Source organism: Hippocampus zosterae, chromosome 17 (assembly GCF_025434085.1).
Source record: "Hippocampus zosterae strain Florida chromosome 17, ASM2543408v3, whole genome shotgun sequence".
Classification (NCBI taxonomy): Eukaryota; Metazoa; Chordata; class Actinopteri; order Syngnathiformes; family Syngnathidae; genus Hippocampus; species Hippocampus zosterae.
The window spans coordinates 4,009,725-4,035,672 of NC_067467.1; the positions used below are offsets into that span (position 1 = coordinate 4,009,725).

Here is a 25,948-nt window from a genome sequence, read left to right on the forward strand (position 1 = left end):
GTATTATTGGTCAATAAAACCCGGCGTAACACTAAAGGTTGTAATCAATAAGACAGGAGCTTTAACATTAAACGTGCTATTTTTTTTTATGAACATATTGATATGATGGCATTGAGAAGACAACGTATAAGTCAATACCAGTGAACCCAAAAGTACCAGAATCCGTTGTGACGGAAGAACGTTACCGTAAATACGCAACCGTGGTCGTGAGAAGCCGTCGTGTATTGTTCTGTGATTAATAACTAAATAGGACTGTTAATAGAGATCTGTTGATGCGGGACTCCATCACAGACATTTTAACTCGTCGGCCTTGAGGAACAAACGTGTCCCTACAAAGACCCTCAAAAGGGCTTTGATGGGCAAGTGCGAGGAACTGAAAAGCCTCCCCGCTGCTCTCCCCGGGATTCCTGGCGCCTGGTGGCTACGATCGGCCCAGAATTGAAAAAAAAAAATGCAGGAGATTGAGAGAAGACAAAGAACATGAAACAGTGCGGAAAGTCTGAAAGGAACGGCGTCATTTTGGGAGCCCATTCCTGTGGTGGAGCCATCTGCTGAGAGGCGTGAGACTGAGTGTGCCGATAGGACCAATGTTGCTCTCGTAGCATATGTTAGCGGCTTGACCCAACTCGATTGGAAATATCTGGGGCAGATCGTGTGCTTCGTGGTGTAATCGGGCGGCGTGGGCTAGGTAGCTGAAAAATTCAGCCAAAAAAAACCCCCCAAACATTTCAAGAGCACCTCACAATGTTATTGAATGTCTCCAGAGAGATCTGAAAATGGCAGCAGTGCCCAAAGGTACGCCGAGGAGGAATTTTCAAAACAGGGTGTTCCAAATGTCACAAGTCTAATTGACCCCCCCCCCCTATATTTTGTTTCAGGTATCATTCAGACAGATTGAGGAAGCTTTTTGGAAGCAAGGCTCAACGATTGTCACTGGAGCGGCGTTCAACTGGAAGACGGCGATGCTCGACAACCTGAGGTTGGTCCCTTACAAAAACCGCCAGCCCAACCAAAACTGATTTTATGCAGTGGCCAGCGTGTAATGTAGAAAAGCTCTTTGCTGATACGATCAAAGCTTCAAGTGCACTTACCCCTACCGCATATTCCATTTCGAATAAATACGACCACGCTGGGCGGGAAATTGTATTTAGACGGATGACAAATGAGGTTATAAAATAATTCATAATTTGGGCTAGATTTGATTACATTACCCAGCATCGATTTTTGTGTCTTTAAAAATAAACGTTATTTATCATCTATCGCAAATGGAAGAAACAACGTCGTCGTTAGGGCGAATTTTTTAGGTTCATCGCCGTGCCTGAAAGGCTGCTCGGCATCCCAGCATCTTCTCTCCAGTAATTAAATGTTAGGCCGATAGAATATTAGTGCTGCAGAAGTGTAATAGAAGTCGCAGCACCAGCGCCTTTAGGGGAAATGTAATTCCTTCATCAAAATATGACTGACAAGCTGGCAAAAGCTGTGAGCGTGTAGTGGGGAGTCTCCATCATTAATCAGCATGGTGACAAGCCACGATTGATGAATTGCCTCTGTAACATCCGCACGATGCTTTGCCTCCTGGCCTTCGACTGAGTTCGAGTGAAAGTAGAGAGAACATTAAACCATTCTGACGATTTAGAAATGTGCCCATTGCGGCCCTTTTTTACCTTGGGCAACATACCACGTGACTTGTACGGATTGTATCCTGAATGTTCTTTTAGTGTGTAGCTATCCTGCCCCGAGTTAGTGCCGTCGTTTGGCCCCTCTAAAGGATTTGGTTGCTTTTTAAAAAGCAGCAACGTTTTTTTCAGGCAGAAGTAGAGATTTAGGTCACACAATGATTGGGCTTTTTTGTACATATTTGTTGTGATTCATTTTGTAAACATACTTCTGCGTCGAAATGCTGTGTTGAAATCACAGAAATAACAGTTCGAATCTAATAAAGACGTTAAACTTTGACATAGTTCGGTTTTGTGTGCATCCCTGGGGTACTAACCCCCCCCCCCCCCCCCACACCACCTTTTCCATATAACTAAGTGACGCAGGTTGTGAGTTTGAGTTTGCAATGGAAGACATTGATGTTCACTTGAGCCTATACTGCCCCCTGCTGCTACATTTTGACTCCTACACTATACGGTCTGCAATCCTCAAGTAAATGATAACACAAAATTTACCAATAATTTAAATTTATTCTTTTGCGGCCGGCTCTGAGAAACTAGAAAACTAACGTCTTATTCCAGGGTTCATATACCTCTTCAATATAGCAAACAATATATTGCGATTTTCACAAAGAGCATGTTGCTGGGCTCGCTGGGTGGTGAAACCAACTTTATTGAAAAACAAAAACAAAATCATTGGACAGTTGAAAGCCGATTTCAATTCATGTATGCAGCTAAAGAAAATAAGACAACAGTCAAGTTTTTTTAACCTTTTATTTCTCAAGACCACAAGATTATTTGAAGCTGACCAAACCTAAACACATCTTCAGCCTTCAATCAAAATGACTGGATCCAAATGACGCCAGTATATTTTACAGCAAGATGAGCAAATCATTAGGAGCTCTACGTGGAAGGAAAAAAAAGAGAGCCATGCCCTATCATTGGACTAACATTTTACATCATTATTTAAAAATTAAAAAATATCAGAAAGTGAAGTAGGACCTGACACACCAAAATAAACTACAAGTATTGATTCTTTCAAAGAGTTATTACTAAATGCAGAGGAAATGGGGAAGTTTTTTTTTTTCGGAAGGAGAAAAAAAAGGTGAACTCTGCCTACCACTTTGGTATTTCAAGTGGTGTCTGACTGACGTCTCGACCCCTCAAAATACATGAACCACAACAACTCATCCAAATATGAGATCAACAGAGACATGAAAACCAACGTCGTCATATTTTTCTCCCTATTCCACATTGATGTTGTTAATTTTATATGTAAGCCACTACGCATATGTGGATCACCTTGTTTATAAGCAGCGATGTGCCAGGGTCAAGGTGAGGTTGGGGTGACCTCCTCCTCCTGTTCTTCCTCCAATGGATATCTCAAGATTCCCCTGTTGGACAAACATGTTCATAAAACCCAATGTTAGTAAAGGAGCCCAGCAACTTAAAAAAACGACAACAAAACGGCTGCTAGTGGATCAGCATAAACAGCGTAGCTCGTAAAGAAACATTGCACAAAAGATTACCGAGTTCCTCTGCCATGCCGTGTCGTCATCATTTGGCTGAAAAATTGCTGACAAACCGTCTGACAAAGTTTGACACCGCTTTGAAATTACGTCGTTTTACAAGCGTCAAAGCGACGTGGCATTTCCTCTGCAGTTGTGAAAGTGTACAGATGTGACAAAACAAATGATTTTTAGAGGACGACACTTAAACCCGATGGCAGAAGTTTAATCAAGCAGGCAGAGGCTCTCTCTCTCTCTCTCTCCGAAACTTAAACGATGACATTCTAAACAACATATGGAGCCACAATCGAGCGTTCGGTTGATGTCGTGGAGAGTACAGGCAACAGCATTGACAAAAAGGATGTGGGTATAGAAAGGAGTACCTGGGGTGAGTACCTGCACACTTTGACAGTCAGAGAGTATCCTTGATTTCTAATTTGCCCTTTTCACATGCGGTCTCGCTCACAACACCAACGCTGTGAGGTGTGGAAGTCAGCTGTAAATTATGCCATAAACCCTACCCTCCAGTTAGTTAGGTACGTTGCCCGCCCCCCCCAAGCTCCTATGACTACCCCAGCCCCCGCCCCCCAAAAATAAAAAAAAACACACACACACACTGCAAAGCATTATCAGGCACATTAAGGAAATGCATGGCACTTGCTAGTCAAGTAATTGTGTGTTTACATACGAGGATAAAATGGTCCCGGGCTATGGGTGCAGATAAACACGATGTTGTGGTTTCACCATTTCTAATCGATGTTGAATATAACTACACATGTTATCAAATCAATCCTGCCAAAATGGGGAAAAATAAAAATGCGGGAAGGAAAGTTAATTGGATGATATGGCAAGGCCCCCCCCCCCACTACCTTTTGTCGACCAGGACCAAAACATCTCGAAGGATCAAAAAGCGATACAAAACGAGGGGTACCTCTGGGCATGTTTGCTCAGGGCTACACTGGCCTTTCCCTCTTGGCTTTGTGTGAATGCTTTCTACTTTCTTCTCATTCATCGGGCCTAGTTCTTCATCTTCAGTGCATACTTATGATGCACTATTCAAAAACAGGATATGGTACATCAGACAAACATCATCAGCATTGAAGTGAATGCAAAGAAAGGTGGGAGCGGGAGGAGGGGGGAGGAGGTAGCATGGGAGAGGGGTGGAAGTGTGTGGTTTGGGGGGGAAGTCAGTGGGGGTGTGGAGAAGGACACACTTACCTGAGTCTGATCTGAGGTCCTATCAGATCAGTTTTAATTGGACTGAGTGTCACCTTCAGAGAGGAGGAGCCCTTGCTGGCCGTTAAGGAGAGCGGGGGAGGCCGAGGCAGGAGCCTCCGTCTCCATCGGCTCCGCTTCTGTTGAAGCCTTGACGGCAGCTGCTTCGCCGTCACAGTTCTTGTCTTTCTTGGAGCTGCTGCTATTCTCCTCGGATGCTTTACGTTCTGGAAGAAGGAAAAAAATGCAATGCTGATTGGTGCGGTCGGCAATTTTACATTTTGAAGGGAAAAAATTGAAAACGGGTCCTCACCTATTTCTTTGGATGAGCGCTCTTTGTCTCTGTCCCTGTCTCTCTCTTTCTCTTTCTCTCTGTCCCAGTCGCGGCTGCGGCTGCGCTGGCGGTGAGATCTGCGCTCTGAGCTTCGCGACCTCCTTCTGTCACGGCTGCGGGAGCGTCGCTTCCGGTCCGAGCGCTCACGGCTGCGTCTCCTGTCCCTTTCCCTGTCCCTCTCTCGCTCTCTCTCTCGTTCTCTCTCTCGCTCTCTCTCCCGGCTCCTGCATAACAAGCAACATGTCAGCAGCGATACAAAAGTACGACAAAACAAAAATGCCATTTTTACGGGTTTTCATTTTGATTGTGAAATTCTTGACATGACATCGGGTTACCTGCTGCGTCTGCGGTCGCGCTCACGGTCCCTGTCTTTGTCTCTGCTCCTAGACCTCCGACGATCCCGGGACCGACTCCTTCTCCTGTCTGACGCCCGACTGGAGTGGCGGCTGTTAGACTGGCTTCGCCGTGTCCTTCGGTCCCGATCGCGGTCCCGATCTCTGTCCCGTTCACGTTCTCTGTCTCTCTCCCTCTCGCGCTCCTTCTCACGTTCCCGCTCCTTCTCCTTTTCTTTCTCTCGCTCCTTCTCCTTTTCCTCCTCTTCCTTGCGCTTCTTCTCGCGCTCCTCCTTCTCACGCTCTTCCCTGTCTTTCTTCACGACTGGGTTTTCCCCCTGCGGGTCCTCTGAGCGACGTCGTATTTTCTCCTGTTAAACAATCACCAAAGTTAAAGACAGAAAAGTGATCAGCAATACATTTTAACCACATGCACGAGGCAAAATTATGATGTTACTTCACCCCCAAAGCCCGCAATCTACAAAATGGTGGCGCCATTACCTTGAGCTCCTCGACAGTGGATTTGATTTTGGCATAACCCATATGCTGCTTTCCCATCAGGTGGTCATCCACCCGAGATTGAGCGTCCCCCACGATCAGGAAGGCTCCGCACACCTCACACACTTCCATCTGTTTCTCCTGGGCCGCAAAGCTCTCGATTGTCTGAATAGAAAGATATTAGCGGGGGATGACATCATCTTGTGCTCGACTAATATAATCCATTTAGCTTATATTATTTTATATTATTATAAGAATGCTAACCTTGCTTTAATCTTGATTAAAATAGTATCCATTAAATACATATATAATACATGAGATGCGGTTTAATGTTTTTAATTTAAAACTATACATTGCAGTACTTTATGGCTGGAAGTCTGGAACAGCTAAGTATAAAAATACTAATATATTTGGAATTAGAATCAATTCCAAATAATGTCACTTCAATTATGAAGGAATGAATTAAAACCCAGAGGAGACAGCAAATGTAAGCAGATGAGGCCGAGTTTGGTGACTCACCGAAGGGTTGGCGCTTAGCAGTTCCCTCTCCTCCTTGAGCTGCTCAACCAGCTTCATCATTCCTTGAGCCTCCTCCACACGGCCCTCAGAGCCCAGCTCCTCAATCTGTGCAAAACAAAGTACGGTGTTAAATCAGCCATGTAAGTGAAAAAAAAATTAGTTATTGTGCATTATTTTTAACAAACCTGTACAACTAGATCTTCAATTTTCTCTGTCAGAACCTGAGCCTTCTCGTCATTCTTTCCTGCTGGAGCAGGAGCTTGCTGGCAAGGGAAAAAAAACTGTACATTTAGCAGTGAATAACACAATAATTTACACATCGTAAGTATTAATATAGAAACATATGAAGCACAAACCCCTGCAGTCTGCTGTGCTTGGGAAAGTGCAAGTCGAGCATGCCCTCGACGAATTCGCCGTTCCACTTCAGCTAGGAGCGACTGCAGATAGCGCAGAAAATCCCGCTCGTATCCCTCCTTCATGTAACGTGAACTCTTTTCATATCTGAACAAAAAGGAAATATTTCCATACATTACAATACTTTGAACACAATTTTAAAAGCACAGGTCCAACTAAAAAGTTTTAAATGTTGACACAAAATAAAGATGCTATAACGGTGTAAAAACAGGTGGCTGTTACAATAAATATCCACGGGATAAGTAAAGGTAAATCTCCGGGGCCACACAACCCATTTTTTTTCTTCTTATTACTTTGATTTTGTCGAATCACTTTACCAAGATACACAAAAAAATGTGAAGTGCGGTGAGGCATTGCTTACACTTTCCGAAGATTTTCATCATGGATTTTCTCACAGGGGCCTTTCAGAAAAGAAAAAAAAGATCGTTCATCAGCGACAGTTCTGTTGTCATATGTGAATCTACATCACTGCTCATCTCTACTAGCGTTTTGACTTACCCAAATCGGAGCGCGTGTTTGTAAATAATTCGGCTGGACAGAAGCCACAAAGGTAATATCGGCATACCTAGAAAAATAGATATTTAATTTCAACATCAACCAATTTCCCTCCGTGTGATTGAACACGACACGTGCAAAAAAATCCGGGTTGCGGGTTCAAATCAGATCGCATTGCATGCCTCATTGTGAGCTCCACCATTTGTTATTAGTGGGCTAACAATGGTTCAACGTGTGTGGATCGACATTTGTGTCACGGGGAGTAAACTATATTTTTACGGTTACTTGATTCAATCATCGCAAGAACAATCGATCAAAAATGATTCATTGTTTGAGGGATTTGCTCCCCCCAAATACGAAAGACGTTACCAACAGTTACGTTAGCGCGCAAACCCACGAGGCTAAAATTAGCAGGAACGTTATCTTACGCTCTCGTCGTCCCATTTGACGTTACATCTCTTCTCGTCGGGGGCCAAATTCCTATCTCTGCCCATTAACTCGTCGAGCAACTGGGCTGCGGAAAGCATTTTGATTAACTTGGAAGTATTGATGTTAAACGCAACAATATATCGCGGAGCTTCAGTTCACACCATCCCGAAGCGCCCAAAGTACATTGAATCAAAATGGCAGCCGCGGTGACGTCACCCTCACGAACTGCTAAAGTGTGACTTTTGAACCGGAAATGCAACCAAAACGATGGAATTTCATGGAAACTGTCCACATGCACACATCACAAAGCTATCGCGTATGTCGATTATGATAATGCACTTTATATACACTACATTACGCCTACGTGTAATTCTGTACACGCAACATACATATCTAGATGTTCTGGTGTCCAAACACATTAGATATGTTGATCTTTAATCCAACAAACAAGCAGACCACCAAACAGCACACCAAAAACTGTGATGTTCAATTATGTACATGAAAAAAGATATTAGTTGACCTGTGTACCAAGCGTGCCAACGATACATGTTCACAACCCCTGCCTTGGTTTCTGATTCGTACATTTTCATTGCCATTATATTGGATGTGGCAAAGTTAAAACTGCTGTGTTAGGTACCTCAGTTTATGTGCTGCTGAACTGGCTATGCAACAAGTTAACAATCGTTTTACACTCAAAGCCACACCTCATGGGATGAAAAATAAGTACGTATGTTAGCCAGCACTATTGATTCTGAAGGCTCTGGGAAGATTAGTTTGATGTCCAATTGGACAAAAATTCTAGCATACACATTTTGGAAGCATACATGGACAGAATCGCAGGGGACGAACACTAGCGTTTAGGTTGTAAATGTTCCGTGCTTCTGATAATGTTTAGTCCCTCATTAGGAGTCCCCCACCCCCCGCCAATGTGTAGCCCAGGAATAACCTTTTTTGAAGCCGAGAGCTACTCGTTGGGTATTGAGTAATGCGAAGGGCTACTAGTTGGTACAGACTTCTGAAATACCATGTTTCTTCAATTACCTTTAATAAAATTATTGAATGTTATTATTTATAAGTAACTATTTTCATCTGTGTGAAGACAATGACAATTATTTCTCTTTTCACTTCGCCAACATTCATGCATTCATACATACATTAACTGTACGAACTCAGAAGTTCACTCATTGACTTGCATTAATTCACAATTTGCCACATCCAATGTGGCGGACGCACTGACGTATTGGGGTAACGGACCAACCAGGTCGTAGTTGTTTCATCCAAAAGTGTCCCTCCTCACCCACCACGATGTGGCGGTACTCTCTGGCAACCTAACCTACCGCAGGAACACCATCGATAACATTGTCTGGAAAGAGATTGTTGGCTATGACAGTACAAATTGAACGAATGCAAACGAAGAAGCCGCTCTGTAAATTATAAAGAATTCGGTTGATAAGTCGCATTGGCGGACCCAATTTATTTTCACCATCTAAGATTAGCACCAAAGACTGCTGTCACCTAGTCAGGCTAGCAACTTGCTAGGAGCAAGCGCAGTAGTTCATATTTAGCCTGACGGCTAATGCTGTTTGGCCATTGTTGTTGTCAGGCGAACTCGTGAGGCTGGAGTGTATCCCATGAACTCGGAAATTTCGTAGTGTGTGCAAACATGTCCACCATTTCGTTGGATAAAGAACTCCAGGAGCGACTGAGAGAGGCGTCTGCAATCGGGGACATTGACGAAGTGCGGACGTTGGTCGAGAGTGGAGTCAACGTCAATTCCCAAAACGAAATCAATGGATGGTAAGTTTGAGCTCCAAAGCATAATATTACGTGAGGTCTCCCTAACATGAAAAGCCACAAAATGTGTTTGCCTTCACCCATTGTAAAGCATTGACGCGTATTTAAGAACTTCCACGAAGTTGCTTGGTGAGTTGCATGTTTGGTTTGCGCTGTGATATCCCATTAGACAAATCATGGCTTAATCCTCTAGAACTGCCTGTAGGAAATCCTTTAAGTGAGTCATTTGGTCTTTCACGCACAAACAAACAACCAAAAAACACTGAACAAACAAAATATTAACAGGCACATCAATCATGAACATGGCTTTCCCTCGTTATTTGTGATAGTTATTCAATATTATAATAGATTAACTTCACTCTGCCCCTATTACACGAGGTTGTTGGAATCTCTTTTACATGTGCGTGATTGTCTTTAATCTCACCAGGACTTGCCTGCATTGGGCATGCAAGCGGAACCATAAACAGATTGTGTCGTACTTACTTAGTAGTGGTGCAGACAAAGACATCCTCACAGCTAAGGATGAGCTGGCCTCCCAGCTCACATCGAAACCGGAGATCAAACGGCTTTTAGGAGGTAAACGATTGTCACAGTTGTTATTTTTATTGCCTCATCGCATTTGTTTATAGTCTTTATCTTTGGACATGAACACAAATGTGACTTTCCATTTCCAGTAAGCTTTTTTTTTTTAAACGTCCACAGTTGAAGTGGAGGATGTGCCTGAAGTCAACGAATCTGAACTGCCAATCATCCCCAACTATTTGTCTAATCCTCCGTTCTTGTACGCAAAGATGGACAACAAGATGGAGCTCCTCCTTTCTCAGCACCTTTCACAAAATGGGTCTGTGGAACACATGGAGTCCATGGACAGCAATTCAGCTCCACTTTCTCCAACCAAGCACTTTCAGACATCACAGAGTCTGACCCCTGATGACTTGGTTCCGCCAACACACCCCATCACTCACAGCCAAGTTCAGAGCCGGGAATTCGTTCCAGCGGCTGAGCAAAACGGGGTGTCACCTGGCTCGGCCGCATCCCACAACCATACGGTGGTAAACTGCCCAGTGCATGTGGATCTGTCGGTTGAGCCTCACCTTGTCAACCATGCAGCGTCACACAATGGAACCATGTGCTCACCTTCTTTGGCCTCACCCAGCCCAAGTTTGGCTTGCAGTAATGGCAGTCAGGTCCAAACACCGGTGACCAACGCTAACCCGACAGTGAGCAGGCAGCAGTCTGTGCCACAGCAGATAGGCTACAGCCAACCAGGCGGACCTTTGCCGGCCTTCCAGCCGTTTTTCTTCACAAGCACCTTCCCTGTCAATGTGCAAGGTGAGCGCAAACTATTGCAAAGCTTTTACAATCATGTGTCAATCAAGCGTTCTGTTTATTTAAACACTGTTACGTTTCTCTAAGTTGTTGAAGTCAGTGGGGTCAATGGACTTTTCTTGTGAATGAGTATACCGTCGCAAACTGTACCACGGTGAACCCACCTGTGGCTTACATCCCCACCGTAGAGTTAGTACTGAAGGTGCGTATCCAGAACCCCAACGCCCGTGAGAACGACTTCATCGAGGTGGAACTGGACCGCCAGGAGCTCACGTATCGCTCCCTGCTGAGGGTCTGCTGCCGTGAATTGGACATCAGCGCCGAGCACGTGGAGAAGATCCGCAAGCTACCTAACACGATGTTGCGAAAGGTGAGATACACTTTGAATGAACCCCTTTTTTAAAGTTTCCATGTTGCACCGGCGATATTGGAGACAAACCCCCATATTTTTTATTGTAAAGTGTCCTTGGGTGTCTTGAGAGGCGCTTATAAATAAAATGTATTATTATATTATTATTGACTTTTGCCAACAACAAAAATGCCCTCTGTTTCAATAGGAAATTTAGAGCCCTTCACTGAAGAGACTCAAAGTACTGTTTTCGTTTTTATAAAAAATATTTTTTCAATTTAGTAATAACCATGGCACTTCTTGCACATTTGTCTAGGTTCCTGCAGAAATATGCAACTTGTTGTCCTTGAAGAGTCGCATTTTCAAAAGAAGTATAATTGATTATTCCGTACGAGTGTGAAATTCGCATGACGTGATTAATAGAATTTTGAGTGTTGTTGCCGTGTTGTGTTATGCGATATATTCAATAACTGATCAAATCTGCAACTGATGTCCCTCTTTTGCCCAGGATAAAGATGTCGCCCGGCTGCAGGATTTTCAGGAGCTGGAGGTTGTCCTAGAGAAATCCGAGGGCTTGTCCCTGTTCTCCGGGACGGGGGGGCTCACTGACAGGCCCTGCTACAACATGAAGGCCTCGCGCCTCACCTACTAGAGCGCCCCCGGTCTCCCTGCTTTTCACGGGCTTCGGTAGCCACAGTTGAGCTAACTAGTTGCCTGCCAGCGCCCCAAGCTTTCTTCAGCTCGGGCGCTCTTGTCACTTGTCTTAGCTGGATTCCCTTTTCCCAATTCTCAAGCTCTTTGTCCTCCCGCGGGCCCTTTTGCTGCTTTGGTGTTCCCAACTCCCGAGATTACTGATGCATGGTGTCTTGGATTACGAGAGAAAGTAATTGGGCCTTTCTTTCCGTCGCCACCCGGTGCACCTCGTGCCAAGACTCCAGAGAGATGACAGGAGTTTGGTAGCGGACATGAGCTTGTCTTCCTGGGGTTTCTGCAATAGCCTTATATGGACATGTCCAATTCCAAGCTGCGGAGCAAGGTGTGGCGCTCGATTTGATTCGCTGTCACCGGACAGTAGCTATGATCGAAATTGAAGTGATAGAACATGTTCCAGCTTGCTAACGCACCGTCATACATGCTGTTGCTTCAACCTTAGTGTCTTTGCTGCAGAGCGGAGCTCGGTTAGCTGCTTTAATTGTTGGTGTCTCTGGACAGATCATTTTGACAGCTGTCTGCGTGCGTTCCGACGTGATGGAGATGAAGAAACACTTTTAGTTTGTACTGTTTTCCATGGGTTCCGATTCCAATTCGTAAATAGTTGTTTTAAATTCCCGGATACCTCACCGTCTCTGGAGTATGTATAGTTTCTTTTTTTTTTTTTTTTTTTTTTGGAGTAACTGTCACTAACGAGGCCGGACCACGCGTTGTGCTTTCAACTAACAAGGCTCATGCAGTAAAGCCACATGTAATCCCCCCCACCCCCCTTCTACTTCCACAGGTGGCAACTTACATTGTACGATATAAGGAAGTGCCCTCACTGAGCTAATTTGACCTGCTGATAAGCAAACAACAGAATATCTCTGCATCACAAAGGATTGCAGCTCAACAGGTTTGTTTGTTTGAATTGAGAAGCGGAGTGGAATGAAAACCGCACCTGCTTATTATTCCAAAAGTACAATGACTAAAAAGCTACAATGAGGGTGGGGGTTGTCTTTCCTTGTTGCCACCTTTCTCGATGGCGTTTTTTTTTCTTATCGTTTTTTTTGTTTTTAATGGTAGCGTTATTGCAGAACAGAAGTCTGTTTAACCCAACCTAAAACCAAACTGACAAGATGACTATTGCTATAATTTTTGTTTTTTAAATGTGAGGATGGTCATGCGTGTGTCGAGGACCTGATGGCAAACGGAAATGTTAACGCTGCCAATACTTGGGCTCATTTCCAGACATTGGTGCTGTAGACTGCGCCGCGTTGTACATCCTACAAATCAAAAGGTTTCTTACCAGCATCATTTGCTTTTCACATCTATACCTGAAGCTCTTACTTTATATCTATATTTTTTATTAATTAGCACCGTTTTTTTTAAACCAGGTAGGCCTGTTGTGTTTGTGTCACAACATTCATGTCGGAAGTTGGAAGAAAGTGCTATGTGAGGTAAAGACGATGGAAAAGGCTTGATGAAACCGCAAATGTGAAGACAGGGTGAGAGCGTTGTGTTTAAAATGAGTTTATGGCTCACGTTTGATTCTGTGAAAAAGGAGAGGACTAGCAATCTTACTGGGTTTGTTTATCGTTCTAGAGTTTGACTTTTAACCTATGCATCCAGAGTCTGATATTTTTCTAAAAGACGTGTCCCGTGTACTTGCAGACATAAATCGTAGGCACTGTTGAAGCTGTGTTTTTCGTTCTGGAGACCTGTACATGTTCTTTGATAAAGCATGGTGAATGACTTCCATCTCTTCTCAGGCTTCCTTCCTTCAACACGCTGTCCTGTCACTATCAATGTTGAGTTTGTCGTGTCGTGGGTATGATCATGTCTTCCAACATTGGTGAAATGCAACATTAGAAAACTGGCGGGAGTTGGAGACAGTCGTTGTTTAAATATTCTAAAGCCATAGTCATTTGTTAAATTCGATGTTAGAAGCCTCGTCTTAGTTATTACAATTGTCCGAATAAAGTGTCCATTTTCTGTAAGCGACTAAATGATCAGTATCGAGGCATTGGGAATGTTTTCAGTTTGATAATTCGCCGCTAGATGGCAGTAGTGGCTTTGATCAAATCTTGGACGCACACGAGCTGGAATTGAATGAGTTAATTCTAGTTCAACATAAAGAGACCTTTTTGTATCTGAAAGTAATTCTATGAGCACTGTACAAGAATCGTGACAATTACAGTGCTGCAAAGCGAGAGAACAAGATATTCAATAACAATTGGGAATGACGTTTATTTCAACAACTCAAAGGAAAATGAAATGTTCCTAAACAGTGAAATTGTACATGTATGATTACTTAATGGCAAGATACCGCGGAAACAGTTTGTGGATCAAAACCTTGAAACTTTTTATTCTTCCTCCCAGAACCTCACCATCCAGTCGCGCATTCTTATCTGACCCAGATTTGCACAACAAGCCACTGTAGTACATTTTGTTATGCCCCAAATCATCAAGACCTTTTGTTATGTTCCCCCTCTGATGTAAAGAACATAACCGACCACAAAATCGTGGTCGTACTCATACACTTTGTTTATCTGTGACGCCTCTTGAATGAATTAGTATAACGACGTCCCATGTGGTGAGCAGATGTTCAGGCAAAGCAAACCAGGGGCTGCAAATAATACATAAACTCAGTGCAGACAGAAACGATAACTAGGACAACCAACAAATTCAATAATGGTCAATTTAAAGTCATCTGCCATTTTCAACAAAAACTAGACACCCCCCCCCCCCCCCCTCTGTTTCATACCGCTTTCAAATTAACAGTCTCAAATGACTGTCCTTCCATCTAGTGGTCAAGAGTGGAATTACACCCCCATATAAACAAGCGAAGAATAATAAAATTATTGTAGAAAATCTGCAAAATTCACAACAGAGGCAGTTTTATTGCATTAACTTTGTTGATGATGATCCATAAGACCAACAATGTACGTATTTGACAGTAGTAAGACTACATGCACTTGCACATGGATGCCGGTGCGTCTGCTGTGTGTTTATTTGTGTCTAGACCCGCGTTGAGGAATCGGCTTAGTGCCCCACTGTGGCTGGACACCTTTGTTCTCAAGTGGGAAACTCATAATGAGCTTAACATGAACAGCCCCTCGTTGTTTGAAAGCAGCTCTACCAGTCTCCAATGCCTCCTTGGTCGGCAGTGGAAACACCTCAGTTCAAGTCGTTAGCCCTAAGAGTATTTTAAAAATGGAGACTGAAGACGACATCGCTCACAGGTACTGTACTTGGCTTTCGTGCTTAGACTATGACCCTTGGAGTGATTTGTAAGCCTTGTGCAATCTCTCCCCACTGCCGCTTTGTTACAAGATCTGAAATGAAAGACGTTCAGGCTTTATAGACTGAGTTGCCGAACTTGTGTCTATTCTGTGCCAAGTGAGCCACGGACCTCAAACAATATCACATGAGGAAATGATCAAATGATTGGCTGGCGACCAGTCCAGAATGTATCCCACCTCTCCCCTGAAGTCATCTTGGGTAGGCTTCAGCACACTCGTGACCTGAATGAGGATGGGAGTATAGAAAATGGATGGATGGGATAAGGTTTGTGTGTGTGCATGCCAGATATTGGGAAAGGAAATACTGTGGTTGGCATTCTGAGGAATAATGTTTGTTCATCTGAACACAGGAAGAGGTCAATGTGTGACTGCGGTGTTTCTGAAAAGTTCATAGACCAGACTGAAACACATTGGGCCTCTTTGGGCTCAGCAGGGACCCAGCTTGCGAAGCACAGACTCCATTCGCCCACACACAAAAAAAAAAACTTGGTTGACTTTTAATGTTCCCCAGACCAGCTTCGGAGGTCTGCAAACATGATTTAGTTGAGCGGTGTTCCCAAAAGACATTTAGAAAACTAGCAAAGTTTAAAGGAACAAGACACTTGTTCACAGAAGGGCATTCAATGTTTTTGTTTGATGCGGAATATTCCTCGGACTAGTTCCTTGTCAAAGAATACAGTTTATGGTGTGTGTGATCTTAGGTGAGCCGATGAGACTTTTATTATTATTTTCTTCTAGCTCGACCCCAAAGATATAATTGTAACATACATGACAACTAGCAAACAAGGTTTTCCAATCACGCACAAAGTGGGCAAAATTGAAGGATGACAAAAATGCGTTTGCTGCCATCTACTGGAGAACTGGAGAGACATTAATAAACGAGTCGAGCATTCACAGTACTGTACACTAATACTGTAGTAGGCTAAATAAAGGAATTAAAATATGCAGCGTGTTAGTTGAGTTCGATTTTTAAAAAATGTTCAAATGTAACTTTTTTTCATTAGAAGCAAAAAGTCACATTTTGAAAGGCGTGACCGAAATTTTATGACGGAATATCATAGCAGTCTGTCTGTGTGCTTCTTGTTTGCCTGCTAAGGGTTAAAGCTTTAACCGGGCGTCCGGTGTGGGCGCAGGTGTCTCGCCACTATGAGCGCGAAGCAGCGTCTGCAAACGTGCTGAATTTAAGTCGATCCCAACTGTAAGTCAGTCGCCTCCCGCCGCCCCAGTGGACGAAGCACAGTAGAATTGATGGAGTTGGATCTTGTGAGTGCTTTGCACGCAGCGGCTCTACCCTCTCGTCATTAAACGTATAGTGAGGGTGAGTCGAGAGACTAAATGAGTTTATAGCTTCCGTTTTGTACGATTGGACAGTTATTTGTTTTATTTTTTATTTTTGGGGTCGTTACTTTTCTCCTCCCGCCGGATTTATTCTTCGGTTCTTCTAAGAGTTTAATCTGCCGCGCTGTGACGCACGCTATGTGGTGGATGCTATTTCCGCGATGGATTTGGTTTCCCCTGGGACATTTGTATACTTTTTTGCTCTATATGGAGAGTGCCGGGGCGATGCCGATGTCCGTGGCCAAAGTCGTGTACTCTCACGCGGGTCTGTGCCCCAATGAGCTGAACCCCAACCTGTGGGTGGACGCCATGAGCACCTGTACCCGCGAGTGTGAATCTGACCAGGTGGGTTCCCATCTGTCTATCTGTTTCACTCCATTTTGTCCACCTAAACAACAAGAGGTCAAGACGTTTGTTGATAGCAATGTTCAGTTTTGCTCGACCCTGTCAAATAGCTATTCATAATATCGGTTAATAGGGTATTAACATACTGAGAACTATTTATGATGTTGTTATCTTATTTTTAGAGGGTGAAAAATGGCAACAATTCTCAATGTGGCGCTGTAAAATATACCGTCGTCCATAATCGTTCAGAGTTAATTGTGAAGCCATTTCATGGGAAATCTATTTTAAGCTGTGAGGTGCAACACGTTGTTAGTTACTTGTTCGTCAAGGCTGAACATTTTACACGGATATCGGGAAACTCGGAAACTGTCCAACAGGGGGGAAAATTGGAAACAAATCAAGTTAAAGTAATCTTTGGGCACATGAACTATGTATTTTAGTGTCAGACATGCATCTGAGCCTTAGAGAGACGAGGCACAGTACACCCTCAGCATAGTTACTAGTCAAACTCACGACATTACAGTGTCACAAAAACAAGATGTTACTAGTGACTTGATTCATGAGGTGTTTTTTTTTAAATATTCTGCTATGAGCTTTGACTTGCAAGTGCAAACTCAAGATGCAAGCACCGTATAATGGCAAGGTGACTCAACTCAATTCTCAACAAGCTCCAGTTGGTAGATAACACGAAATATTCGTCAAAAAGGAGGCTTTGCACTTTTTGTTGCCACTCTCAGCTGAAGGTGATCATCCAACTGAACAGAAAACACAGAGAATTACACAATATGTATTTAAAATGCTACGGGTTGCAGAAATGTTCTTTGTCATTCTCTATGTAGGACTGCGAGACGTTTGAGAAGTGCTGTCTCAACGTATGTGGGAACAAGAGTTGCGTGGCGGCACGCTACATTGACATCAAGGGCAACAAGGGTCCCATTGGAATGCCCAAGGGAGCCACCTGTGACAAGTTCATGTGCTCCCAGCAAGGTTCCGAGTGTGACATCTGGGACGGGCAACCTGTGTGTAAGTGCCGGGACCGCTGCGAGAGAGAGCCCCACTTCACGTGCGCGTCCGACGGCATGACTTACTATAACAAGTGTTACATGGACGCAGAGGCGTGCTCCAAGGGTATCTCTATCTCTGAGGTCACCTGCAGGTAACATGTTAAGTATTTTCAATGTTTTCCAATTGCTTTTTGCTTTGGTGAGGTCATGTTGTCGGAGAGACGTTGGCTGCTCGGAACATGATGCGCATTCTTTATTTCACCCATTGAATTGACAAAAAAATAATAATAAGACCGTAGCGGCAATATTCAAGAATATCAGTATTTTCATATCAACTTCAGCGTTAAATTTCAAATTAAGACTCTTCATTAGGCAGAGATGTGCGGTCAGGGGAGGCAGGTGAGGCAGAGCCTCACCTCTGAAAGCCCATCGCATTGCGCAGTCATCACAAACTGGGTTGATACATGCAACTGGCTCGTGCCGCTTGCCGTATATCTGCATGTCGCAAATATAACGTTTAGCCAATTGAATAAGCGACCCTTTTTTTTGCTTTATATATTTGTAAATCTGACACTCAAGGAGTCAGTGCCTCACCAACCATGCACCTCACCGCACGCCACTGTCATTAGGTACACTTATACAAACTCCCGTTTTTACTAGATCGTCACCTCTCCTCACAGGTACCACCTGACATGGCCAAACACCAGTCCGCTCCCAGCCGAAACAACTCTCCGTCCAACCACGGCTCTTCAGACCACTCTGCCGGTTGACGTCCACAGCCCCGCCATCCACAGCAGCCCCGCTCAGCAGGCTGTGTTTGTGGGGGAGACAGCCAGCTTCCTGTGCGAGGCGACTGGGAAGCCGCAGCCGCAAATCACCTGGGAGAAACAACTGAAGGGCAAGGACAACATCATCATGCGACCGAATCACGTGCGAGGCAACGTCGTGGTCACCAACATCGGCCAGCTTGTCATTTACAACGCGCAGCTTCAAGATGGCGGAATCTACACGTGCACGGCCAAAAACGTGGGAGGAAGCGTATCTTCTCACTTCCCTTTGGCGGTAATCAAGAGAGAGGCGAGAGGAAAGGAAGCCCAAGGAAACAATACCAATCGTCCTTTCCCACCTGCAGAGTGCTTAAAAGGTCCGGACACCGACGACTGTGGAGAGGAAAGCATAAGCTGGTACTACGAATCAAGCCGGAACAATTGCTTCACCTTCACTTACAGTCAGTGCAATAAGAACCGGAACCATTTCGACGCCTACGATATCTGCATGCTGTCATGTGGGGGAGAGTTGGCGGCTCCTTGTAGCCTGCCCAGCGTTCAGGGACCCTGCAAGGCTTACGAACATCGGTGGGCCTACAGCAACGCCCTCAAAAAGTGCCAATCTTTTGTCTACGGAGGCTGCGGCGGCAACGAGAACAACTTTGAGTCCAAAGAGGCGTGCGATGGGATGTGTCCCTTTCCCAAGAACCACAACTGCAAGGAGTGTAAGCCCCGAAGTAAGATGGTGGCCAGTTTCTGCAGGAGCGACTTTGTCATCCTGGCGCGGGTCACCGAGCTGACGGAGGAGCAGGAGTCGGGTCACGCTCTGATGACGGTGGAGGAGATCCTGAAGGATGAGAAGATGGGTCTCAAGTTCTTTGGCAAGGAACCCTTGGAGGTGACTCTCCTGAACATGGACTGGAACTGCCCCTGCCCAAACATCACCGTAGCCGAGAATCAGCTCATCGTCATGGGGGAGGTTCACAACGGGATGGCCGTGCTGCAGCCTGACAGCTTTGTAGGCTCCTCCAGCGCCCGCAAGGTCCGGAAGCTTCGTGAGGTTTCCAGTAAGAAGAGCTGCGATTTTTTTAAGGAGTTGCCTGGCACCCACTAGGGGCTCTCTCATATCGGATCAACTGCACACCGTCGCGCTGTGCGTCTTCTCATTGAACCTAATCATAACATTGAAGACTTGAAACGCATGTCAAATCCCAGAAAGTATTAAAAGTCATTCAAATGATCTTGGTTATGTTTGACTAAATTGACGTTAGAGCCCCTCTCTAATATTAGAATTATATTCATATGTGTCGTTCTATATTTGTGGCTTAAACGGTCGTGACGCCTCGGTTTTATCTACCAGAATCAATAAGCTCTTTGGTACCTTTTATTCGGATTCAATCGCAATCAAGTATGTATGTGAACTACTCCGAACTATATTTATTTTTCTCTGATATTTCTTATAGAACAGCAGATACAGTATATGTCTGTATTACATGGAGTGGAGACCATCTCGATGTATATTTCCATCTCATCTATTATGTATTATTGTCCATTACTATGGTACTCGATGAATAAATATGATTTAAAGGTATTACGGATATTTGGGATTTTTACCCCGTTTCTCATAAACTCGATTGTGAATTCAGTTCATGGTCTGTCTGAGATTGACACACACACACACAAGCACACAAACTGGTTCTTGTCTGGCCTTCAAATCTGAAGCGGGTCACATTCCAGCCCAGCTGTGGAGGCCTGTGGAGCTGTGTGTCGTGTTGTGTCTGGGTTTGGGGCCCTCACATTGCACACACCCCACAGGCCATCCTTTGCCCTTGTGCGGCTCCTTTCATGTGTAAGAGGCCGGGAAGGGGAAGAGGAGGAGGTGGAAAAGATGGATGTTGGGTGATTCACTCTCTGGGCCACATGTATGCTAATAGGAAGGAATGGTAACTCAAGAAGGATATTGCATCTGTATTTCGATTTGTGGCTGTCCTGTTTAATATCTGGTCGAAATGTTGCTGAGGGAGAGATTGGCTCATTGAAATGCACCAACAATACAAAGAGAAACCGACATAATCTCCCTTTCTCATCTTTAGCAACCGAATGTTTATAAACCCCCTCCCTTGCCTTTACGCCCCCCCCCCCATCCCTCCACACACACTCACCCCTCTTCTTCACCCGTCTACTCACTTAGACCGTCAGCAACCCAGCCTTCGGCGATGACCTGTGACCCACCTAATGAAAAAGAGGCCACCAAGAAAAGGACCACTTTCATTAGAGCTGCTAAAAGCTTTCAAGTGACTTTCTAAGCTCCACAAAAAAAAAACATTTGATGCTCAACTCTTCACATCACAGTCGGCAGCTGACTTCAACACCAAGTTCACATGGAGACCACCAGCTAGGCCACCCGCCCGCCAGACAGACCATAATAATGAGCATGACAAGTGCAGACACAATGCCCTCAGTGACACCGTATGGAGGAGAAACTTGGGACGTTGACGGTAATTCATGATACACAATCAACCCAGCCATACTGGCATGAACCGAGTGGCACACCCATTCATTGCTTGTCAACTAAAAATGAGATTGATGTTTGTTTTCATATCCTGTATTGTGTAGTTGTTATTTATTTATTTGTTTATCAAGTGTAGATAGATTGTTGAACATTTCCGGGCAGGGTTCGGTGAGACAACGAACTTTTCAATTCTTGAGTAAAAGGTTTAGAAAATGGATAGATGGATGATATTTAAGAGTACGTGACATTTAGGGTTGGCCTACTCAGGCACGGTCATGCATCGCCACTAGGTGGTGCTCAAGCACATGCCACCTTGCACCGGATGTGAAACGTGTAAAACATATCCGGTATTTAGTTGCTACTTTTCGAAAACATGTTATTTGCCTGGAGAAGCAAAACTAAATTACTAAGTAACGGTTAATGAGTTTAGAAGCGTAACGGTAGCTTTTTTTGGGGAAAATTTGTTGTTGTTGTTTTTTTTACTCAATGTTCGTGTTTAAAAGTCACGCGCTACTTTGCAACACGTAACTGTCATCACTGACGATAGGTACTGTATTCCTAAATGTTACTTGAAGCACCGTTGTATTTAATTTAATTCTTTGCACTTTAGTTAATTTCTTAAAAGGTTGTACAACCAGATATCTTGGTTGGGACTTTTTCTGGCATTCAGTCGAGACCCATTCAAATACATTTTGATCAACACGATACATCCAATTGATAATGTAAGAAAGCAGAGAATTGAACATCGTCGTTGGTTGCGCATGCGCATTTGCAACTTCTTCCAATCAATGAGAATCTGCTTTTCCGAAATGATACAACGATGTGAGGATTGAACAAATAGTCTGACACTTGCAATTCCGAGCTGAAAAATGTACCAGGGCGACTGAGAAAAAAACTGCGCTTAAAATTCGAGGCAGCGTCATTGATTCAGATTCCTTAGAAAGAGAATATTCATTTATATTCTGGCTTCACTCGAGTTTCAAAGCAGCATCCGGTCTCAACCAGGCCTTTCCACATTGAACCAAAACATGCAGTCCCTCTAAATAGATTTTTTTCTGCTCTCGGCACAATGACCTCACAGTTCCTGTTGCCGTGGTTGCAACAGGGCAGATCGGACCTCCCTCTTTGTCAAGTGCTATGAAGTGGTGCAGACGCTGGAGGGAGCCCTAACGTAAATGTTGAGAGGAATACTGCGGTGACTCGGAACGTCTGAAACAAGTGAGTCTCCCCCAAGGTCAGTATTCTTTGTCGAGTGGAAAAAGGAACACGTTGAACTCTTGCATTTTGGCAGTGCATTGCTTCCACAGTGTCTTCTATACAAACGCTTCTGAAGCCGAGTGAAAAACGTGTGCATTCTTTACAAGTAAAGTCATTTACTTTAAGATTGACGTGTGTAATAATAGAACGCAAACATTTAACACGCGAACTTAACACTTTGCATGTTATGGTGTTTCAGAATACACATTTAATTGGAACGCAATAATGCGTTTGGTGGGAGCAGAAGTAGTTTCTCCGTAGTCTTGTGAAACCAGTTTAGCACAGGCTGATCTAATCTGAGCACATCATGGGGTCATGTATACTTTCCAATGTCATTTTCTCGTTGACCTAATCACTATCAGCGGCGTTAAATTGTCGTGGGGGCGCTGTTGGTGAGTGGTGTGACCTTTGGGTCGAACATTTCATGACTCGGATGTCCTCTGGGGATGTCAGGCTTCTTTGTTTACATGCTAAATGGAATATTGAGTGACATGGAAACAGGTTTCGTTCGTTGCCTGAGCCTTTTTCAAAAGGAGTATTGCAGGGAGGGGATGCCTGCACCTCTCAGATGCATTAGGAGGTAGTCAGTCAGGCCTATTTTTGGATTGCAGTCAAGTTTGTGCGTCATGAGACAGTGTGAAAATTATTCATTGTTTTCATTTGATGTTGGACAACGATTCACTCCATGTCTGGATGGCAGAATTACCTGTTTCTTATTATGTTGCAGAGATGGAGAGAAATGACGGTTACTGTGTAAAAAGGGAGCTACAGTAAATAGCTTGTCAGGTTTGTTTGGAGAGGGTGTGATGACTGATGAGTGATCAACAGGTAAATAGGATGATTTATCGGAGAGTGTACAGACGGCTCTTTGTGAGGGCCCACTTGTGTTTACTTCACATATATGTGGGCAGAAAAGCAAAAGGCCTCTTAGTTGACCTCGTCTGAAATCCTCACGTGCAGCTTATGTCTAATGTGTGTGTGTGCGTGTGTGTGTGTTTATGCATTCATCCTGAGCAGCTTAGGCAGCATCACATGACACTCGACCTCTGACCTCTACGGTTTCCTGCTCCAGTGAACAACCCCTGTCCAAATGTATCTATCTACCCAAGAAAACAGGACTATGAGGGTTGGAATAGTATACTGCTCAACAAATGTTTGCTGCATTTTTTTTTAATCTGAGATGTAAATCAACTTTTCTAGATACTATACTTCTTTTTTTCTTCACTCATTGTTATCAACCCCCTTTTTTCTGTTTAATATTTATCAATTAAGAGGTCCCCCCCCCCCCAAAAAAAAAGAATATACAGTATGTCCAAAACCCGGCGTGCTAGAAAGAAAGATTTTTAATTAGCATCCAAATTACTTTTAGGGACACATAAAGACATCGCTGATCGAAATTTTCTTCGGGCACCTTTGATGGACTTAGCTGAACCGACATTTCTTCACAACAACCAGACGTGAGCCGCACCTGCCGAGTGACCATTAAGTAAGCTGCTTGAATAGACTGCTGCATTGGGAATTTACAATGAAAGTTAGCCCGAGGACATCACTATGCCTGATCTGTTGCCATAACAACTACAACTCCAACTGAAGCGCGTGAAAAAGTTGTTGAATTAATTCTCCAAGTCTAACCATTACTGACATTTTGAACATCTATATTGTATAGTGCTGTGCCCTGTACCCGTACATATTTTGCCAAGAAACAATTAGTCAAGGGTGACATAAGCTCCTGCTATGGAAACAAAAGAAAGCCTGTTATGCAAGTAGCATGTGGCAATATTTTTTTTTACTGGCCAAGCAGAAAAGTGGAAGTCGAAGCAGACTTATCTTCGTTATTATTTGCTGATTTGTTGAAGTAACGCGTCTGCCTCATTCTTTTTGTGTGAATTTAGTTTTCGGTTATATAGATCTTACTTTATTGCTGTATATTTGTTTTGTCTGCATTGTGATCCAACCAGGGCAATTTAAAATGAAGATTAAAAAAAAAAACCTCTCAGAAAGGTTCTGCGCAACCGCAGTACAACTCAATCATTTAGAGCCGCGTCCCATAATGATCCAAAGGCTAAGGATGGTTACTCTTTTCCTGGTGGCAGAAGAAACTGTGGAAGGGGGGGTATGAGGTGCAACTCTTTTTGCTCCTAATCAATAGAGGTTGTTCGGTCCTCTCGCTGTCTCCATTCCATTGTAATGCAGCACAGAGCACTGCACACACGGCTTTGACAAAGCCTACTTGTACTCTTGCAAACCTTGACCTCGAAGCCTTTGCGGCAAAAAAGTCTATGACCTCACTCATTCTCGTTTCGGTTTGGACCCACAAAGCACACGCAAAGCAAGAGAAAGGCCCATCGGAGTAGTCAATATGGAAATTAAAAGAAAAAAAATGCACAGAGATGCAATGATGTCATATACCGTGGCATAAATTGTTGACAAATATTATGAGCTGCTTGCTCACAAGCTGAATGCACTCCATTTCAAGTTGTCACAATGCTAATGGCCTTGGTATGGCCATAGCGGCAAGCGATAAACACAGTGCAATACGCACCATAAATACACCGCAAACGCATAGTTAGCAACAAATATATTCCTGATTACCATCATTACTTCTTACCATCACTGTGAGGTTCGATATACAGCCCATAAATGAATAACAATAACAATAATCATAGCCTTATTCACAGTGTATGGCGCCTTTCAAAACAAGGGTGCCTGATGAAGGCCAAGAGCAGTGAAAATGCTCCAGTCCACGCTTGGATCACTGCGCCCTTTTCCGCACAGAGATTTCTCCATGTGAGTGTTTGTGGCACATTTAAAAGAAATGAGAGGAGTGGTTATATTTGGCCGCAAATGGAGTCCGCATTGATCGCACCAACACCGGCGCAAACCGCCCTTTAGTAAAATATGCCGCCTTGCACGCATCTGCAAAAGTACACAAGGCCTTGCACACCTCCGTGCAAATTTACGCTGCGTCGGGACACGCTCCGGTCACGAAAAGACATCCCATAGTGGTATTATGCATGTATGCAATCATCAATGCATTTCATATGATGGTGCTTTCCTTTATTCATTCATTCATTCATTCATTCATTCATCTTCCTAACCGCTTGATCCTCACTAGGGTCGCGGGGGGTGCTGGAGCCTATCCCAGCTGTCTCCGGGCAGTAGGCGGGGGACACCCTGAATCGGTTGCCAGCCAATCGCAGGGCACACAGAGACGAACAACCATTCGCACTCACACTCACACCTAGGGACAATTTAGAGTGTCCAATCAGCCTGCCATGCATATTTTTGGAATGTGGGAGGAAACCGGAGCACCCGGAGAAAACCCACGCAGGCCCGGGGAGAACATGCAAACTCCACACAGGGAGGCCGGAGCTGGAATCGAACCCGGTACCTCTGCACTGTGAAGCCGACGTGCTAACCACTGGACTACCGGGCCGCCGCTTTCCTTTATTTATTTATTTGGTTAATTAGTCAGTCTTCAATACTTTCATTTATTGTTTTGTTTTGGGGAGGGGGCGGGGTTTAATAGCCCCTTTTAAAGCAATGGTCTTGTGCAATTGTCACTGTAGAGACTAAAGGAAGAACAGAACAGAGCTGGGCTTCAGCAATAATGCCTCCATGCGTGTATTTATGCGTTCATATGTGTGTGTGTGCGTGTGTGTGTGTGTGTGTGTGTTTGTGTTTGTATGTGTGAGCCTGCTGAGCCAGGCCTCTCATTATGAGCAATGTAATCTGAGCTTTTGGGGCCCGGGCAGGCCCACCGATTGAAGTACACGGTGGTCGAGCACTGGTGCCATCCCCCCGTGCCCCCGCCACTGTCTTTCCTGTGCTTTCACTCTGCTTAGCTCGGCAATTCTGA

At 44.2% G+C, this 25,948-nt stretch overlaps 3 protein-coding genes and 1 long non-coding RNA gene across 8 annotated transcripts in view; 3 read left to right on the forward strand and 1 right to left on the reverse strand.

Moving 5' to 3' along the window:
- Nucleotides 1-2,720: 2,720 nt before the first annotated feature.
- On the reverse strand, nucleotides 2,721-7,610 carry luc7l3 (LUC7-like 3 pre-mRNA splicing factor). 2 transcript variants are annotated; one of them, XM_052049412.1, is made up of 11 exons: nucleotides 7,399-7,610; nucleotides 6,974-7,040; nucleotides 6,837-6,876; nucleotides 6,418-6,562; nucleotides 6,247-6,324; nucleotides 6,062-6,166; nucleotides 5,546-5,707; nucleotides 5,048-5,415; nucleotides 4,692-4,936; nucleotides 4,382-4,605; nucleotides 2,721-3,049 (listed from the first exon to the last, which is right to left on the reverse strand). In XM_052049412.1, exons 1-10 carry the CDS (start codon nucleotides 7,495-7,497, stop codon nucleotides 4,415-4,417), a joined length of 1,500 nt encoding a protein of 499 aa, XP_051905372.1. In that variant the 5' UTR covers nucleotides 7,498-7,610; the 3' UTR covers nucleotides 2,721-3,049; nucleotides 4,382-4,414. The 2 variants fall into 2 exon arrangements, with proteins under 2 accessions (XP_051905372.1, XP_051905371.1); XM_052049411.1 differs by having other exon boundaries at nucleotides 2,721-4,605.
- A 1,077-nt stretch (nucleotides 7,611-8,687) lies between these two features.
- ankrd40 (ankyrin repeat domain 40) lies at nucleotides 8,688-13,322 on the forward strand. Of its 3 annotated transcripts, XR_007959530.1 has the most exons (7): nucleotides 8,688-9,196; nucleotides 9,621-9,769; nucleotides 9,896-10,525; nucleotides 10,711-10,892; nucleotides 11,380-12,477; nucleotides 12,813-12,861; nucleotides 12,959-13,322. XR_007959530.1 is itself a non-coding variant. In XM_052049413.1 (5 exons), the coding sequence occupies exons 1-5, from the start codon at nucleotides 9,063-9,065 to the stop codon at nucleotides 11,521-11,523; spliced, it is 1,239 nt and encodes a 412-aa protein (XP_051905373.1). In that variant the 5' UTR covers nucleotides 8,688-9,062; the 3' UTR covers nucleotides 11,524-13,322. The 3 variants fall into 3 exon arrangements, 1 of the variants encoding a protein (XP_051905373.1); XR_007959531.1 differs by lacking the exon at nucleotides 12,813-12,861; XM_052049413.1 differs by having other exon boundaries at nucleotides 11,380-13,322.
- Nucleotides 12,386-19,911, forward strand: wfikkn2a (info WAP, follistatin/kazal, immunoglobulin, kunitz and netrin domain containing 2a). 2 transcript variants are annotated; one of them, XM_052049399.1, is made up of 5 exons: nucleotides 12,386-12,477; nucleotides 12,813-12,861; nucleotides 16,420-16,549; nucleotides 17,389-17,705; nucleotides 18,234-19,911. In XM_052049399.1, exons 3-5 carry the CDS (start codon nucleotides 16,430-16,432, stop codon nucleotides 19,432-19,434), a joined length of 1,638 nt encoding a protein of 545 aa, XP_051905359.1. In that variant the 5' UTR covers nucleotides 12,386-12,477; nucleotides 12,813-12,861; nucleotides 16,420-16,429; the 3' UTR covers nucleotides 19,435-19,911. The 2 variants fall into 2 exon arrangements, with proteins under 2 accessions (XP_051905359.1, XP_051905358.1); XM_052049398.1 differs by lacking the exons at nucleotides 12,386-12,477; nucleotides 12,813-12,861 and having other exon boundaries at nucleotides 13,944-16,549.
- Nucleotides 19,912-21,937: 2,026 nt separating this feature from the next.
- The window catches only part of LOC127590031 (uncharacterized), a 58,091-nt gene continuing 54,080 nt past the window's right edge, over nucleotides 21,938-25,948 (forward strand). The window contains exon 1 of the long non-coding RNA XR_007959533.1: nucleotides 21,938-22,066. This is a non-coding gene — a long non-coding RNA (uncharacterized LOC127590031). The remainder of the gene's footprint in view (nucleotides 22,067-25,948) is intronic.